At 47.4% G+C, this 16454-nt stretch overlaps 1 protein-coding gene across 1 annotated transcript in view; it reads right to left on the bottom strand.

Moving 5' to 3' along the window:
* ABCC1 (ATP binding cassette subfamily C member 1 (ABCC1 blood group)) overlaps window positions 1–16454 on the bottom strand; it is an 852279-nt gene that overhangs the window by 557270 nt on the left and 278555 nt on the right. Inside the window, exon 10 of the mRNA XM_077448931.1 lies at window positions 5212–5373. Coding sequence (XP_077305057.1) covers window positions 5212–5373 — 162 coding nt within the window. The remainder of the gene's footprint in view (window positions 1–5211; window positions 5374–16454) is intronic.

Below are 16454 nucleotides of genomic sequence, written 5' to 3'. Positions count from 1 at the left end.
ATCCTTGGTTGGACACCCCAGGATCGAGTCCATTAGAACCAGGGGCATAGCTAAGGGGGTAGTTGAGGGGGGTCAAAAGCCCCCCAAAGCCTCTGCCCATGGAACAGCAGCTAGGCTATTGTAGCCTTTCAGCTGTTGGACCAGAACGGGAACTCTACAGTGGCAATTTCCCCTAGTATAATAAAGGCGCGTTCCAGCCTGTTAGTTCATTGTGCAGCCAGCCCGGGACTCAGTATAATGCAGGGTGATGTCTGTGGGAGGAACTGAGGCAACTTAAGCTACCCATTGGCTGAGGAGGCAGCAAGAGGTGGTGCAGGCTTGCATTCCAACTCCAGGCTGACTTTGCTCTGGCCAGCGTGACTTCCGAGTGGATGACGTCACACTCAGGGTGCCGGCATTCGGATACAGGCTGCATGCTGTCCCTGGTATTGTTCCAGTGGGATTTTGACTTCACCGATCCAGGTCCCCACACTATCGGGTTTACCACCACCTGCATCTGCTATGGTCGTGCATCACCATCTGCACACCTGCCATCGGGTTCATCACCACATTCATTTGGCATGACTTTCTCCCTGTCACCGCAACTTAAAGAGGAAGTAAACCCTGATGAGTTTACTTCCTCTTTCATTCCCTGCAAAGGCAAAGCATAATGGACTACTATGCATCGCATAGTAGCCCATTATGTGTCACTTACCTGACACAGGAGCCAGCGAAGTCGCCGCTGTCCCCTGTAGTCCACCGCATCCATCTTGTTGGTGGGGTCTCGCAGCTCCGCCGCTTTCATTCGGCGAAGCCGCGATGACGTCACTCCCGTGCATGCGCACGGGAGCCGACACGCGCGGCAGCTCCGTCGCTGAGAACGTTTTCGGGCAAATATCTCCTAAACCATATAGGTTTAGGAGATATTGCTTGGACCCTTAATCTAGGCTTACCTCTAGGTCAAAGTGGTTTGTAAGGGTTTACAACCACTTTAAGTACATCTTATGGCGAACCACAGGGCTAAGTAAGCAAGCACTGCATATTATATTAAGCAGTTTACAGTGGTTAACTGCTTAACACTGGATACCTCTTGTCTAAACCACTGGCAACAAAAGTGAGTACACCCCTATGTGAAAATTTCCAAATTGGGCCGAATTAGCCATTTTCCCTCCCCAATGTCATGTGAAGTGGGAACAGGTATGTTAAATTTGGTGTTATCGCTCTCACTTTCTCATGCTGCTCACTGGAAGTTCAACATGCCACCTCATGGCAAAGAACTCTGAGGATCTGAAAAAAAATGTTGCTCTATATAAAGATGGCCTAGGCTATAAAAAAGACTGGCCAAGACCATACAGCGGTTTGACAGGACAGTTCCCACTCAGAACAGGTCTCGCCAAGGTCAACCAAAGAAGTTGAGTGCATGTGTTCAGCATCATATCCATAGGCTGTCTTTGGGAAATAGATGTATGAGTGCTGCCAGCATTGCTGCAGAGGTTGAAGGGGTGGGGGTCAGCCTGTCAGTGTTCAGACCATACGCTGCATCAAATTGATCTGCATGTCTGTCATCCCAGAAGGAAGCCTCTTCTAAAGATGATGCAAACCGTTTTCTGAACATAAGAATACCAAGGACATGGATTACTGGAACCATGTCCTGTGGTCTGACGAGACCAAGATAAACGTATTTGGTTCAGATGTCAATCGTGTGTGGCGGCAACCAGGTGAGGAGTACAAAATGTGTCTCTCCTACAGTCAGGCATGGTGGTGGTGTCATGGTCTGGGGCTGCATGAGTGCTTCCGGCACGGGGGAAGCTACAGTTCATTGAGGGAACCATGAATGCCAACAAGTATTGTGACATACTGAAGCAGAGCATGATCCCCCTTCCTTCTGACACTGGGCTGCAGGGAAGTATTCTAACATAATAAAGACCCCAAACACACCTTCAGGGTGACCACTGCCTTGCTAAAGCAGCTCAAGGTAAAAGTGATGGCCTGTCCAAGCATGTCTCCAGACCTAAAGCCTATTGAGCATCTGTGGGGCAACCTCAGATGGATAGTAGAGGAGCAATAGGTCTCATCCATGACACCACAGGATGTTAAAGTGGAAGAGGACTCCAGTGGCAAACTGTGAAGCTTTGGTGAACTCCATGCCCAAGAGGGTTAAGGCAGTGCTGGAAAATAATGGTGGCCACACAAAATATTGACACTTTGTAGTCACTTTTTTTGCCAGCAGTTTAGACATGAATGGCTGTGTGTTGGGGTATTTTGAGGGCACAGTAAATTGACACTGTTATACAAGCTGTACGCTCACTACTATGCATTGTAGCAAAGTGTCTTTTCTTCAGTTTTGTCATGTGAAAAAATATAATAAAATATTTACACAAATGTGAAAAGTGTACTGACTTTTGTGAGATAATGTATATTAAAAGCAACACAAGAGGTAAATCTAAATTCTTCAGGCCAGCAAGTAACTATGTACAAGTGGAGAGAGATGCACAGAGAGAAAAAAAGGAGGAGATCAGCATGGTATAATAGCATGGCCAGGTTCACAGTCCCACTGGGAAAATGTAGGGTACAGCTCTAGGCATTCTGGGAAGGTGGTAATCACCATACAGGAGAGTCAGGTGTTAACGGATACTACAGCCAGATATAGGTAGGTCCCCCCTGACCCCCAGGTGATAATGAAGAAAAATGATAGAACAGCAAATGGTGAAAAAAGCGTACAACATTCTATTGCCTGGATTCATGTAAACTGAGTTTCTAAGATACTTATCAAGAGACCCCTGTTTGCAATATATGTGCCTTGACTACTTTGACTACCGTGCTGTCTTTATGGTGACTTGGTCACATTGGGTCTGGATGTCTCTTTTGGGAAGTCGGTCCTTTTATTTTAAGATTATGTGTATAAGACCATTGGCTGTTTGCTGAATGTACCCTAATTTTCCCAATTGAGAGGCAGTGGCTTCACCTTGGCTTACTTATTTGCACATCTACGGACAAGCTACATATGCAATGAATTCCAGTCTACCCTACTGGCTAATATTACTCTATTACAGATTAGAAGTTGGTTTCAGTGTACTGATTCTGCCACATGTATTCCTGAAGAAAGATTCCCCAAATGTGTCAAGTCCACATGTGAACAGTAATCAGAATCTTTGCATGTTGTGAACCCCTATGTGGAGAGTAATTTTTAATTTTATGTAATAGTTTTAAAATGGTATATAATAAAGTTGTTTTTATGGTACTCTGTTCCTTTGCTATATGTCTACACAAAGTCCCTGGCTACATATTCATAGTTATTCACAGTTGAACATTCTATTGGAGTTGGCTATAAGGGCAGCTCCAAGGCTTTGATAAAAGTGTATTGCCAGAAGGGTACGATGGGCATCTGAGCACTGGAACTTCTGCTCAATTGCTCCAGCTGGGATGCCAAGGCATGGAAGATTATGACACCGGAATCAGTTATAGCAATAAAGCTATAATCAAACAAGTTATCAAAGGAAAAGAAAAGGGCTTAGTTAGCCTGGTTATAACAGGATCCTGGGAAGGGCAAGTCCTCGGAGCGTCTTGAGCGGTGGCTCAGCCTGCACCCATGAGCTGATTGATTTGGGAATGCAAAGCCTTTTCACACTAGGAGCCAGTAGGAGATGCAGATTTCTTTTGAGAAAGGCGAGACCTCAGATTGAGGTTGTTTGAAACACCTGATGAGACACCAGGTGGTAGCTGCAGGCCGGGTTCTTGGAAGTGGGAGTGTAACTCTTTGGGTGTGTGCGAGCAAGCACCTCCTTGCCATTGAAACAAAAAAAAAAAAAAAAAAAAAAAAAAAAGAGTCGGAAGGAGAAGCCTGATTGTAAAACCAGTAGAAAGGGGCACATGGCTTGCTGCTTCTGCAGGGTTGATTTTGCCAAATCAGCATAGGGAGGTTGCTCTATTTTCTATGTTTTTAATCAAGTTGGTCTCGGAGGACCACCAGTTCCCACCAGGCTTCCTTTAGGTCCTACTTTTGAACTTATAAGGACTTTGGTGGCAGCGTCCATCCAAACCACCAGAGAAGATGCATGTCATCCAATGTCCCTGATCTCCCGCCTAAACACAGCGGTTATGGCTACCAAGTTTTTGTTCAGTTCATCCCTTACTATCTCCCTGGTCTGGGAGAAAAGGGAGGAATCCGGAGAATGGCCTGAAGAGTGATAATCATCTAGTAAAATGTCCTGGCTGTCTTTGGAATCAGCCGGGAGCTTGGGGAGCTGCTGTCTCTCGGGGAGCCAGACACCAACTTGAATGGCACAAAATGGGCTTGAAAGGCTTGTAAGTATACTCTTTATTTTTTTACTACAATCCCTTTTATGGCCAAAAGTATGTTGAGTTCAGGTGTTTCAGTCACACCTATTAATAACAATTGCATAAAATCAAGTATGTTGGAATAGCCAACAGGTCACTAGAGGTTTGCTCAAAGGGGCTACGAACAAGGAGTTTCCATTTTTCTGAGAGCATCAAACATAATTTACATTGGTTTCATACACCTGTGAAAACAGGTGTTACCCTACAAAAAAAAAAAAAAAAAAAAAAAAAAGCATGTTATAAGGCACAATGATTATGCTGTGCCATTTGGCCCCCTCTATCACCTGAAAAACCGGGCAGATCCTGCCTGGCTATGCCCTCCCCTCTGTAGACTGACCACAGCATATCATGGCTGCTGAGCCCTGAACACCGCGGTCAGTTTACATGCCTCCGTCATCCGCAGCCCTGCTCTGTCCTCCTCACTCCCCCACCCCTGCCTGTCAGCTCGTGTCAGTGCCCGCCCCCTCCCCTCATAACTACAAAAAAAAACTGCCATCCCCTCTGCAACATAAAAATGTGTACCTGTGCCTGTGTTATATAAAAAAACAATGCCAAGTTGTACCTATATCAGAGCGTCTCCTGGTGCTCACGTGACGACTCGGCTCTCACCTCTCCTGACGTCAGCAGGAGTGCTCAGCCCTGCCAGCTGGAGAAGTCAGCCGGGCAGAGGAGAGAGCACTGGAGTCATGTGAGCACTGGGAGGCACTCTGATGTAGGTACAGATGAGCATTTTTTTTTTATTAAACAGGCACAGTGATACATTTTGTTATGTTACAGAGGGGATGGAAGGTTCTTATAGTAGTGGCCTAACAACCACTTTAACGTTATACTGTAGTTCATGAATATAACTTGGTGAATTTATAACTAAAGGAGAAGACATAAAGCATCATATACCTGCCACAATAAGTACAGAGCCAATACAACCTGAAGTGGAGCTGACCAAATCATGTTTATATAGGTTGCCAAGTCCATAAATCTCTGGGCATCTACAGACATCAGGTTGACAATTTCTCCAATAGTGGATGTGCGACGTGCAGAGTTACTGATCACCAGGGCCTAGGAGAAAGAGGCACTGAGTTTATACAGTGACAGATGCACTAAAATGGTATTTTAACAATTAAACAGAAATTGTCAGTACATAAATAAGACAAAGTGTATGTAAACAACAATGAACTTCCTTTTTTAGCCACTTTCAGACTGTTCTGGTAAAATAGACCATTGTAATATCTGTTAAGTGAGAAAAATAACTGATTTATTCCTGTGAAAGGGTGAAATAAAAACCCAGCTGAAACAGGAACCACTAAAAGCATATAGACTAGAGCAGCTGTAACATATCACCAACAAGAGTGAAGGCATCTAAAAAAACAGAAGAAAATGAGGCAACATGACATAGCAATTAAGAGGAAAATGAGGAAAAAAGGAGTGGGAAAAATTGAAGTAGTACATACCAAGCAGCTAAAGCAGAGAGATAAGGCGCCCCTGGAGTCCAGCAAAAAAACAAACCAAAAAAAACCTCCAGGGGCACCTTATCTGTCTGCATTAGGAACTGGTTGTATTTAATTTTCCTTACTGGAAAGTGTCATGGGGACCATTTCCTCAAGACAGTTTCACTGGATTCCTTAATGCCTCGTACACACGATCAAACAATCCGGTGGAAAAGTCCGGCGGACAATCCCTCCGTGTGTAGGCTCCGGCTGACTTTTTTTTACCCAAAAGTCCGGCGGACTTAGAAAGTATTTTTGCACTCCAATCTGTCCGCCGGACTCGCATTTCGGCGTACAATCCGGCCGTGTGTGCGCCAGTCCACGTACTTTTGATATGAACGGACTTTTCCCGCCCAGAGAAAAGTCTGCTCATTTTGAGCGCGTCTCCAGGTAGCCAGGGCCAGCGAAGGAGGCGTCGCTGGCCCCGTCACCTGGTAAGGACTTAAAGGGGAAGCCCTACGCCGAAAAATCGGCGTGGGGGTCCCCCCCTAGGTCCACATTAGACCCTTATCCGAGCACGCTACATGGCCGGCCAGGAAAGGGGGTGGGGACGAGCAAGCGCCCCCCCCCTCCTGAGCCGTACCAGGCCGCGTGCCATCAACATGGGGAGTGCCTTGGGGAAGGGGGGGCCGCGCGGCCCCCACACGCCAAAGCACCTTATCCCCATGTTGATGAGGACAAGGGCCTCTTCCCGACAACCCTGGCCGTTGGTTTCAGGGTCTGCGGGCGGGGGGCTTATCGGAATCCGGGAGCCCCCTTTATAAGGGGGCTCCCAGATCCCGGCCCCACACCCTATGTGAATGAATGTCAATGTACACCTACCCATTCACCTGTTAAAAAAAAAAAAAAAAAAAAAAAAAAAAAAAAACTTAAAATAGTTTATTGCACAGCTCCGAGGGTCTTCTGTCCGTTTTCGGGGGTCTTCTCGCTGGACTCCACCGCTATCTTCTGCTAGCTCTTTTGCTAGCAAAGGAGCCCGGCTTTCTTCTTCGCTGCCGCCCTCTTCTTCCGACTTCAGGGGTCTTGTCCCCCTCTTCGGTTCTTCTTGCCGGGCCACCGCGCCTTCTTCTAGCTCTTTTACAGGCGGTGGTCTTCTGTCGCCGATGTCGCCGTCTTCTTTTCATTTTCTTCTCTTCAGATGTTGCCTCGTCGCTGCCTCCGCTCACAATGGCAGGGACGCGGCGACTTATATAGGGACATCGCCGGATGATGTCCCCACCCATTATGATGTCACAGTCCCAGAGGATGCCCCTATATAAGTCGCCGCGACCCTGCCATTGTGAGCGGAGGCAGCGACGAGGCAACATCTGAAGAGAAGAAAATTTGAAAAGCTGCGCCAATGGTCCTATTCGATATTACAAAACCACAAGAAATATAAATAGGGAATTGATAGCCCACACAGAAGATGAATATATATTACCTAACAAATATATGTTACCTAAAAAATATTTTACATTAACATTACACAAATACAGCTGCAAGAAATTGTGAAAGATGTAAAAATAACATAGCAGCTTGCAAAGAGCTGGGACAGGGAAATAAAGTCCAGGTTGTCCGTGCTTATCAAGTCACCGCGGTGAATCCAAACAACTGTAAACGAGTGCCCGTCACCAGAATATTGATGCGCTTACCAGATGTAGGTTAAATAATAGCCTCAGTATAATTTAGCCAAGATAGATTATGATCTCATCACGATTCCACTATCGCCGGTGTATGGCAGCATCACAGCACGTATTCTTTTTGTCAAAAAAGTGAAACCAGGGTTCTTGATTCTCCGCTCTCTTAGCTACATTTTTTCCTGAGCGCAGTTTATTTTTATTTTTTATATCTGAAGAGAAGAACAGAAGACCGCGACAGCGGCGACAGAAGACCGGAAGAAGAACCGAAGAGGGGGACAAGACCCCAGAAGTCGGAAGAAGAAGGCGGCGGCAAACAAGAAAGCCGGGATCCTCCGCTAGCAAAAGAGCTAGCAGAAGATAGCGGAGGAGTCCGGCAAGAAGACCCCCGAAAACGGACAGAAGACCCCTGGAGCTGTGCAATAAACTATTTTAACCCTTGTGTGTTGTGTTTTTTTTTTTTTTCACATTTTTGTTTTACAGGTGAATGGGTAGGGGTACATTGTACCCCATACTCATTCACATAGGGTGGGGAGGCGGTATCCGGGGGACCCCTTATTAAAGGGGGCTCCCGGATTCCGATAAGCCCCCCGCCCGCAGACCCCGACAACCAACGGCCAGGGTTGTCGGGAAGAGCCCCTTGTCCTCATCAACATGGGGACAAGGTGCTTTGGGGTGGGGGGGCTGTGCGGCGCTCGCTCGTCCCCACCCCCTTTCCTGGCCGGCTGGGTAGCGTGCTCGGATAAGGGTCTAATGTGGACCTGGGGGGGACCCCCAAGCCGATTTTTCGGTGTAGGGCTTCCCCTTTCAGTCCATACCAGGTGACGGGGCCAGCGACACCTCCTTCGCTGGCCCCGGCTACCTGGAGACGCGCTCAAAATGAACGGACTTTCCTCTGCGTGTGTGGGCGAGTCCGTTCATTTCAAAAGTACGGCGGATAGTCTGGCGGACATAGTACGCCATATTAGTCTGCTGAAAAAGTGCCATGTGTGGGCAAGTAGCTCGTTCAGAAAGTCCGGCGGACAGTCCGGCGGGAAGTCCGCCATACTAAGTCCACCGGATAGTCTGCTACGTGTGTATGCGGCATTAGTGTGACTTTGCAATTAATTAGGATTTAACACCAACATCGTTCATTATTTATTCTTATTTCTTACCTAGTTAATTAACATCACAGTGCAATCAATTTTATACCTATATCAGCTATTTCTGATAAAAGATTGCTTTTGGCACCCTCTGCTTTATTATTTTTGATCTTAATTTCTATAGTGCCAGTATTGAGACTATGTAAGCGCACCCTGTGGAACATTATTATTAATGTTCCCCTGTACTCTATATCCCCTGTATCTCAAATTTTCTATCATCTTGTATACTTTCTCTTTTTTTGGGCACCATCAGAATCCCCGTTCTCTATCCCTTCCTAGTTTTGCTCAGATTCCCGTTCTGTCAGGAAGTTCAGAGTGCTCTGCTGTTCCTAGTGATTAGTTAACAGTGATTTCTCTGTACTCCCAGTCAGTGTGTCGTTCCCCCCACCAGTTAGAAACACCTCCCAGGGAACACATTTAACTCATTGATTGCCCCCTAGCGTTAACTCCTTCCATGCCAGTGATATTTATAGAGTACTCAGTGCCTTTTTATAGCACTGATCGCTGTATAAATGTTAATGGTCCCAAACAAGTGTCAAACGTGTCCGATCTGTCTGCCGTATTGTGGTAAAAATCGCTGATCACAGCAGGTAAAAAAAAAAAAAAAAAAAATGCCATAAATCTATTCCCTGTTTTGTAGATGCTATAACTTTTGTGCAAATCAATCAATAGTTTGCACATCAATAATCAGTTTATTGCAATTTTTTACCAAAAGTATGTAGAACAATACATAAAACTGATGAAGAAAATTTTTATTTTTTTCTTTTATGGATATTATTAGCAAAAAGTAAAAAAAATATATATATTTTCTTTTCAAAATTGTAGATCTTTATTATTTTTTTGTGCTACAAACAAAAATCGCAGAGATGATCAAATACCACCAAAAGAAAGCTCCATTTGTGGGGGAAAAAAAAAAGAATAGGATTTTTTGTACTCACCGCAAAATCCCTTTCTCTGTAATTCACCGATCGACACAGCTCCTCTGTGTAACAAATGGGTTGTTAGCCTTATCACTAGGAGAATACTAGGCAAAGTTGTAACACTGAGAACTCTTAGTTCCACACAGGGGGGCAGTCCCCCAGGCTACAACCACCCCCATCTGCAGACTGACCTCCATACGTCAACAAGCAGTATAACGTAAAGAGGGGCGGGTGCTGTGTTGGTCGGTGAATTACAGAGAAAAGGATTTTACGGTGAGTACAAAAAATCCTATTTGCTCTTATATTCACCGGCCGACATAGCTCCTCTATGTAACAAATGGGACGTCCCCAAGCAGTGCCAAACGAGGGGTGGGAAAAACCGCATAGCAACTTCATCCACCATGGCAATTGGGAACTAGTGAAACTATACCCACAAAAAAACAGCAGTGCGTAGAAAACCAGCACAAAAAAAACAGGGTATCCTCAACAGGAGTGATCACCCAAGACCGCACCAAACTGCGGAAGCAATGCAACAGTACATTAACATAACAGTACTGCCTTTTTATCGGAAAAAAAACTGGAAAAATATATATTGCATATTCAATTGCAACTACACGGTCGCCTGCAAAAATTTGCGGCCAAAACAGGCATCATACAATGCACTGACGTCTACCTTGTAGAACTTGGTAAACACATGGACAGACAAGGTCACTGCCTTACACATCTGAGCGACAGACGCTTGGTGTCTGAAGGCCCAAAACGTTCCGATTGCCTTTGAGTCCTGAGCCGTGACCGGAAAGGGGGGCACCTGCCCCTTTAAAGGCATAGGCTTGTACTACAATCTGTCTGATGCACCTGGAAATGGTGGCCGACGAGACCACCATGCCTTTCTTTGGACCAGCCACCGAAAAACAGTGAGTGAGACTTCCAAAAGGGAGCAGTGGCAGACAAATACACCTTCAGAGCCCCAACCATGTCAAGAGAGTGAAGGGCCACCTCCTTAGGGTGCTTTGGCTTAGGACACAGATAGTAATACCATGTCCTCATTGATATGAAAAGCCGAGACCACCTTTGGCAGAAAAGACGCAACACCACCTTTTTCTTGTGGATAACCAGATAGGGCGACTTACAGGACAAGGCCGCCAGTTCCGAAACCCTCCTGGCCGATGTGATGGCCACTAGAAAGACCACTTTCTGGGAAAGCGTCAGAGGAATCTTCCTGATATTTTCAAACGGCGGTTTTTGAAGCGCCAACAACACCAGGTTCAAATCCCATGGGGGTAACAGTGGACACACCGGTGGAACTACATGTCGTACCCCCTGAACGAAGGTACTCGCTAAGGAGTGCGAAGCCAGGGGTCGTTGAAAAAAAGACAGCCAAGGCTGAAATTTGTCCTTTGGTGGTGCTTAATGCCAATCTCTGGTCAACTCCTTGCTGGAGAAACAGCAGGATCCTGAATATGGAAAAGGAGTGCGGATGCCATCCTTTTTCCTTCACAGATGGAGATGTAGGTCTTCCAGGTACGATGGTATATTTTCCGAGAAGAAGATTTCCATGCTCTCAACGTAGTTGGAATCACCGAGTCCGACAGACCCCGGTTCCTCAACACCTGGCTCTCAATAGCCATGCCGTTAAAGCCAGCGATGGTAAAGCACAATGGAGAATCGGCCCTTGAGACAGAAGGTCCTCTTGCAACGGCAGTCGCAAGGGAACGTCTGCCACCAGACGCACCAGGTCTGCGTACCAAGGACGCTGAGGCCAATCTGGGGCAACCAGTATTACTGGGATCCCCTCGGCTTTAACTCTGCGAAGCAGACGTGGTAACAGTTTCAGCGGAGGAAAGACGTAGATCAGCTGGTACTGATCCCACGGAGCCACCAGTGCATCCGACGCGTCGGCCCATGGATCTCTTGTCCTGGACACGAATCTTGGCACCTTCAGATTGATACGGGAGGCCAGAAGATCCACGTCCGGTGTGCCCCACCTCAGGCACAGTAACCTGAATGTCTCCGGATGCAATGCCCATTCTCTTGGGTCCAGCATCTGTTAACTCAAATAGTCCGCCTGCCAGTTATCCACTCCCAGGATGTAAATGGCTGACAGTGCCGGTACGTGTCGCTCTGCCCACCAAAGTATGTGAGCGACCTCCCACGCAGCGGCTAAGCTTCTTGTTCCCCCTTGGTGATTGACGTATGCCACGGCCGTGGCGTTATCTGACTGGATCCTGATCGGACGCCCTTGCAGCCTCATCGACCATGTGTAGAGGCACAGCCTGATTGCTCTCAATTTGAGCAGATTGATCGGCAACTTGGATTCTTCTGTCGACCAGAGGCCCTGGGCCGACTGAACCCCCCATTACTCCACCCCAGCCGGATAGACTGGTGTCCATTGTGATCATCGTCCATTTCAGAGGAAGGAACAATATTCCGGACTGAATCACCGGGGACCTCAACCACCAGATCAGAGAGTCTGACTGACTGGCTCACTTGGATCTGTTGATCCAGGGACAACTGAGATTTGTCCCATTTTGTCAAAATTTCCTGCTGCAGGACTCTGGTGTGGAACTGGGCATAAGGTACTGCCTCCAGTACTCGCATGCAAAACCAGAGCGACGACCGCTTGCGGTTCATCAGCAGTTTTACCACGGATCTCAGAGTCTGCAGCTTGTCTGAAGGGAGAAACACTCTCGCTTCCCTAGAGTCCAGCAGCAAGCCTAGGTACTCCAGACGCTGGGTCGGTACGATCACCGTCTTTTTTGGGTTCAACAGCCACCCAAATTCTTGCAGGGTCTGCATGGTGATCGCCACATCCTCCTCTAATTCTGAGGCAGAAGGCGCCCTCAGGAAGAGATTATCTAGGTATCCCATGATCACGATCCCACGTTGCCGTAGCAATGCCAAAACTGGAGCCAATACCTTGGTAAAGACTTGGGGGCCTGAAGCCAGACCAAAAGGAAAAGCCACAAACTGGTAGTGGGCTTCCCATACTGCAAACCGCAGGAGCTTTTGATGCCGGAGGCATATGGGTATATGCAGGTACGCATCCTGGATGTCTAAGGATGCCAGGGAGTCCCCTTGATGGAGTGCAGTGACTACTGTGCGAACTGATTCCATTCTGAACCTCTGCACTTTTACAAAGTGATTGAGAGCTTTTAGGTCCAAGATTAGACGCACCCCTTCCTTCTTGGGAACCCCAAACAGATTTGAGTAGAATACCTGGAAGCGTTCCAATTCCGTAACCGGTACAATCACCCCACAATTCAGCAAATCCCTCACTGCCCCCAAAAGGGCCTCCCGGCGAACCGGGAATACGGGTATGCTGGAGGGGAAGAATCTGTTTTGTGGCCAAGAGAGAAACTATCTTGTAGCCTTTGGAAATCAGATCGCAGACCCATTGGTCGGATAACCGGGAGGACCACCGGGCTGCAAACTCCCGAAGGCAACACCCCACCCGAGACATGGGTGGGGGCAAACCTTCATGCGGTAGCAATTTTATTCACAGGCTTGTTACGCTTGAGGTTCCAGGGACGTTTTTTGACCGTCCGTGGGAATCCTGTCGGGCTGGGGATGTTTTGTCGAAGCTCCGGGCGGACGAAAAAGCAGTTTGTGAGCAGAAAAAGAGGGCCCTTGCCTACGGCGTGGCTCCTTAGCCTTCCTGGCCTGTGGGAGTAAGGTACTCTTACCACCGGTGGCATTTTTAATAAAGTCATCTAATGAGGCTTAAAAGAGCCTGTCGCCAAGGAAGGGAAGATCCGTCAGGGCTTTCTTGGATACCTGGTCAGCAGACCAGCATTTTAGCAAAATTAGGCGCCTCAGCACCACAGCTGACACTGAAGCCCTGGATAGCAGTGGAAGAGTATCCAGGGCCGCGTCACAGACGTATTTAAGGCCTTGCACTAGTTGGTCTGCTAGTTCCACGCAGACAGGGGAAGCCTGTTGCTCTCCCAATTTGCAGTGCAAAAGTTTTGCCCACTCAGTCAGTGTCTACGACACAAGTGCGGATGCCAGTACAGGTCGCACGGCTGACCCCAGAACTGTAAACAAGGAACTAGCCACTGCCTCGGCCTTCCTGTCCGTGGAATCCTTGAATGCAGGAGTCCCCTCAACTGGGATCGTGGTTACTTTATTTAACCTGGATACTGGGGGGTTCACGACCGGAGGAGTCGACCATTTTTTGAGAAGGTTTTCCTCAAAGGGGTAATGCACCGCCATGTATTTGGGGACCGAAAAGGTCCATTGCAGGTGAACCCATTCCATGTAAATGAACTTGTCAAAATAAGTCAGATACGGGAACACCTTAGGTGAACATGCTGGCTTGCAGGACCCAAAAGGGACCGGTACATCAGCAAAGGGATCCGCTGGCTCCTGAATCTTCAGGGTATCACGCACAGCTGTGATAAGTGTTTCAACAAGCGCTTTGTCACACCCAGACGAGGACTCATCCTCACTGTCCAAATGGTCCTGGTCAGCGTCGTCTGACAAGACAGAGCAGGGGTCACCAGCCAGGACGCGAGTCTGCGTCAGAGCTCTCCCCAGAGGAAGGGGGGGTGGGCAGGGGCTGCTTTTTGGCACCTTTCTTCTCACGCACCGCCTCCATCTTGGCAACAAACTAATTGAGGACCACCGTCAGGGTGTCCATGGGTACTGAGAAGTCTGCAGGTGACCCGGTTGCAATTGCCTGGATATTGGGGGAAGAAACACCAGTTTCTGAAGCCATGCTGACCCTACCGTCTGCCACCCGAAGGGGACTTGGGACAGTGACAGTCCCACCCTCCTTGCTGCCACTGACTGAGGGACTCTATCCCACCGGACTCCCCACCCTGAGACTGCCTGTAGACCCCGAGTGCTCAAAGGTGCAGAGGAAACAAAAGCGGTCGGTGGAAGCTGTCAGAATGAGAGCTAAACGATCTGAAAAATGTGCTCCGGCTTCAATAAAATGGCCGCCCAGCATCCAGGAAACAGACAGGAAACACAAGGAAAATGGCTGAGAAAGCACATGCAAGCTGCTGCTAGAGGACACTGAAAAACGTGTTCAGGCTCCCAGAAAATAGCCGCCAGTGTCCTGAGTAGGATAGCACTCGGAAGATGGCCGACTGAAGCCCAGAAGGACATGCTGCCCTCGCCCACACCTAAAATGGCCGCCGGCCAGCTCCATGAGGTATCAGAAGACAATGTGCCAGAGACACAGTGCTGCACCGAAAAATAGGATTTTTAAAACAGCTTACCTGTAAAATCCTTTTCTTGGAGTACATCATAGGACATAGAGTCTCAAGTAATTACTTGGTGGGTTATTGGCCTACCTTCAGGTGTTGACACTGGTATAACCAATACAGGAAGTTGATTCCCCTATATAACCCCTCCTCCTTCCAGGAGCACTCAGTTTTTGTAGCCAAGCAATATAAGTAATATACTCTCACCCCATAAAACAGAGGGGTGGGAGCTCTGTGTCCTATCATGTACTCCAAGAAAAGGATTTTACAGGTAAGCTGTTTTAAAAATCCTATTTTCTTTATCGTACATCATAGGACACAGAGTCTCAAGCAATTACTTGGTGGGATGTCCCATAGCAATGCTACTTGAGGGGAGGGAGACACAACCCGTAGGTTAACCCCCAGACCTGAGGACTTATACTGCTGCCTGCAGCATACTGTGCCCAAAGGTGATATCCTCATTCCATCTTACATGCACTTGATAACATTTTGCAAATGCATGTACTGAAGGCCAAGTCGTGGCCTTGCAGATTTGAGACCTGGTGACGCACTGCCCCAGAGGCACCAACCGCTCTGGTAGAGTGCGTCTTAACTTGAAAAGGGGGAATCTTTCCCTTTAAATCATAAGTTTGAATTATAACTTGCCAAATGCACTTAGCGACAGTGGATTTTGACGCTGCCTGTCCCTTCTTAGGACCATCTGGCAGAAGAAAGAAGACATCAGTCTTACGAATCGGAGCAGTTTTCTCAAATACATTTTCACTGCTCTCACTACATCAAGACAATGTAGTGACCTTTCTTCCCTGGAAAAAGGTCTTGGGGAAAAAACCCTGGCAGGACAATATCTTCATTCAGATGAAAGCCTGAAACCACTTTTGGCAAAAAACCTGGACGAGGGCATAACACCACTCTGTCCTCATGAATAATCAAATAGGACTCCTTACAAGAAAGAGCAGCCAATTCTGAAATCCTACTTGCTGAGGATATAGCAAACTAAAATATCAGCTTCCTAGTCAGAAGGACTAAGGGAACATGCTGCAACGGTTCGAATGGCTGTTTTTGTAACACTGACAAAACTAAATTTAAGTCCAAAGGGCTTAAAGAGGAGTGCCAGCTTAAAAAAAAAAAATTATAAAAGTCAGCAGCTGCAAACACTGTAGCTGCTGACTTTTAATAAGCAGAATTACCTATCCAGGGCGCCCGCGATGTCGGCCACCCGAGGCTGACCCGTCCCTTGGCTCTCAGGTCCCGGCACCGCCATTCCAACTAAGGGAAACAGGCAGTGGAGCCTTGCGGCTTCACCGCCCGTTTCCTACTGCGCATGCGAGAGTCACGCAGTGCTTTGTGAATGGGGCACGCTGTGTTCTGGGACACACAGTTCCCAGAACACACAGCGCCCCATTCCCCAGAAGACGGCGCACGGAGGAGAGCAGACCGAACATCACCGCGGAGTAGGAAGAGGCAGATTAGGACGATATGCCTAGCAACAGGCATTTCTGGTAAGTTTAAAAAAAACTTTCATTTTTTTTTCTGATTTTTTGCTAAATTTTAATGTACTTTTGTTTTTCAGGGTGGCCCTCCACTTTAAGAGTGATTTAACTAGTGGATTAATCTGTAGCACTCCTTGCATGAAACCCTGGACTAAAGAATGCATAGCAAGCAGTCTGAAATAAAATCGATAAGGCTGAGACTTGGCCCTTAAAGTGGAGGGCCACCCTGAAAAAAAATATATTAAAAATTACAAAAAAAATGAAAAAAAAAATGA

This window comes from Lithobates pipiens, unplaced genomic scaffold, assembly GCF_037356315.1.
Source record: "Lithobates pipiens isolate NorthernLeopardFrog02 unplaced genomic scaffold, aLitPip1_a1.2 Scaffold_22, whole genome shotgun sequence".
NCBI lineage: Eukaryota > Metazoa > Chordata > Amphibia > Anura > Ranidae > Lithobates > Lithobates pipiens.
The sequence above is the reverse complement of the archived record's forward strand: the minus strand, read 5'-3'. Positions and strand labels throughout refer to the sequence as shown.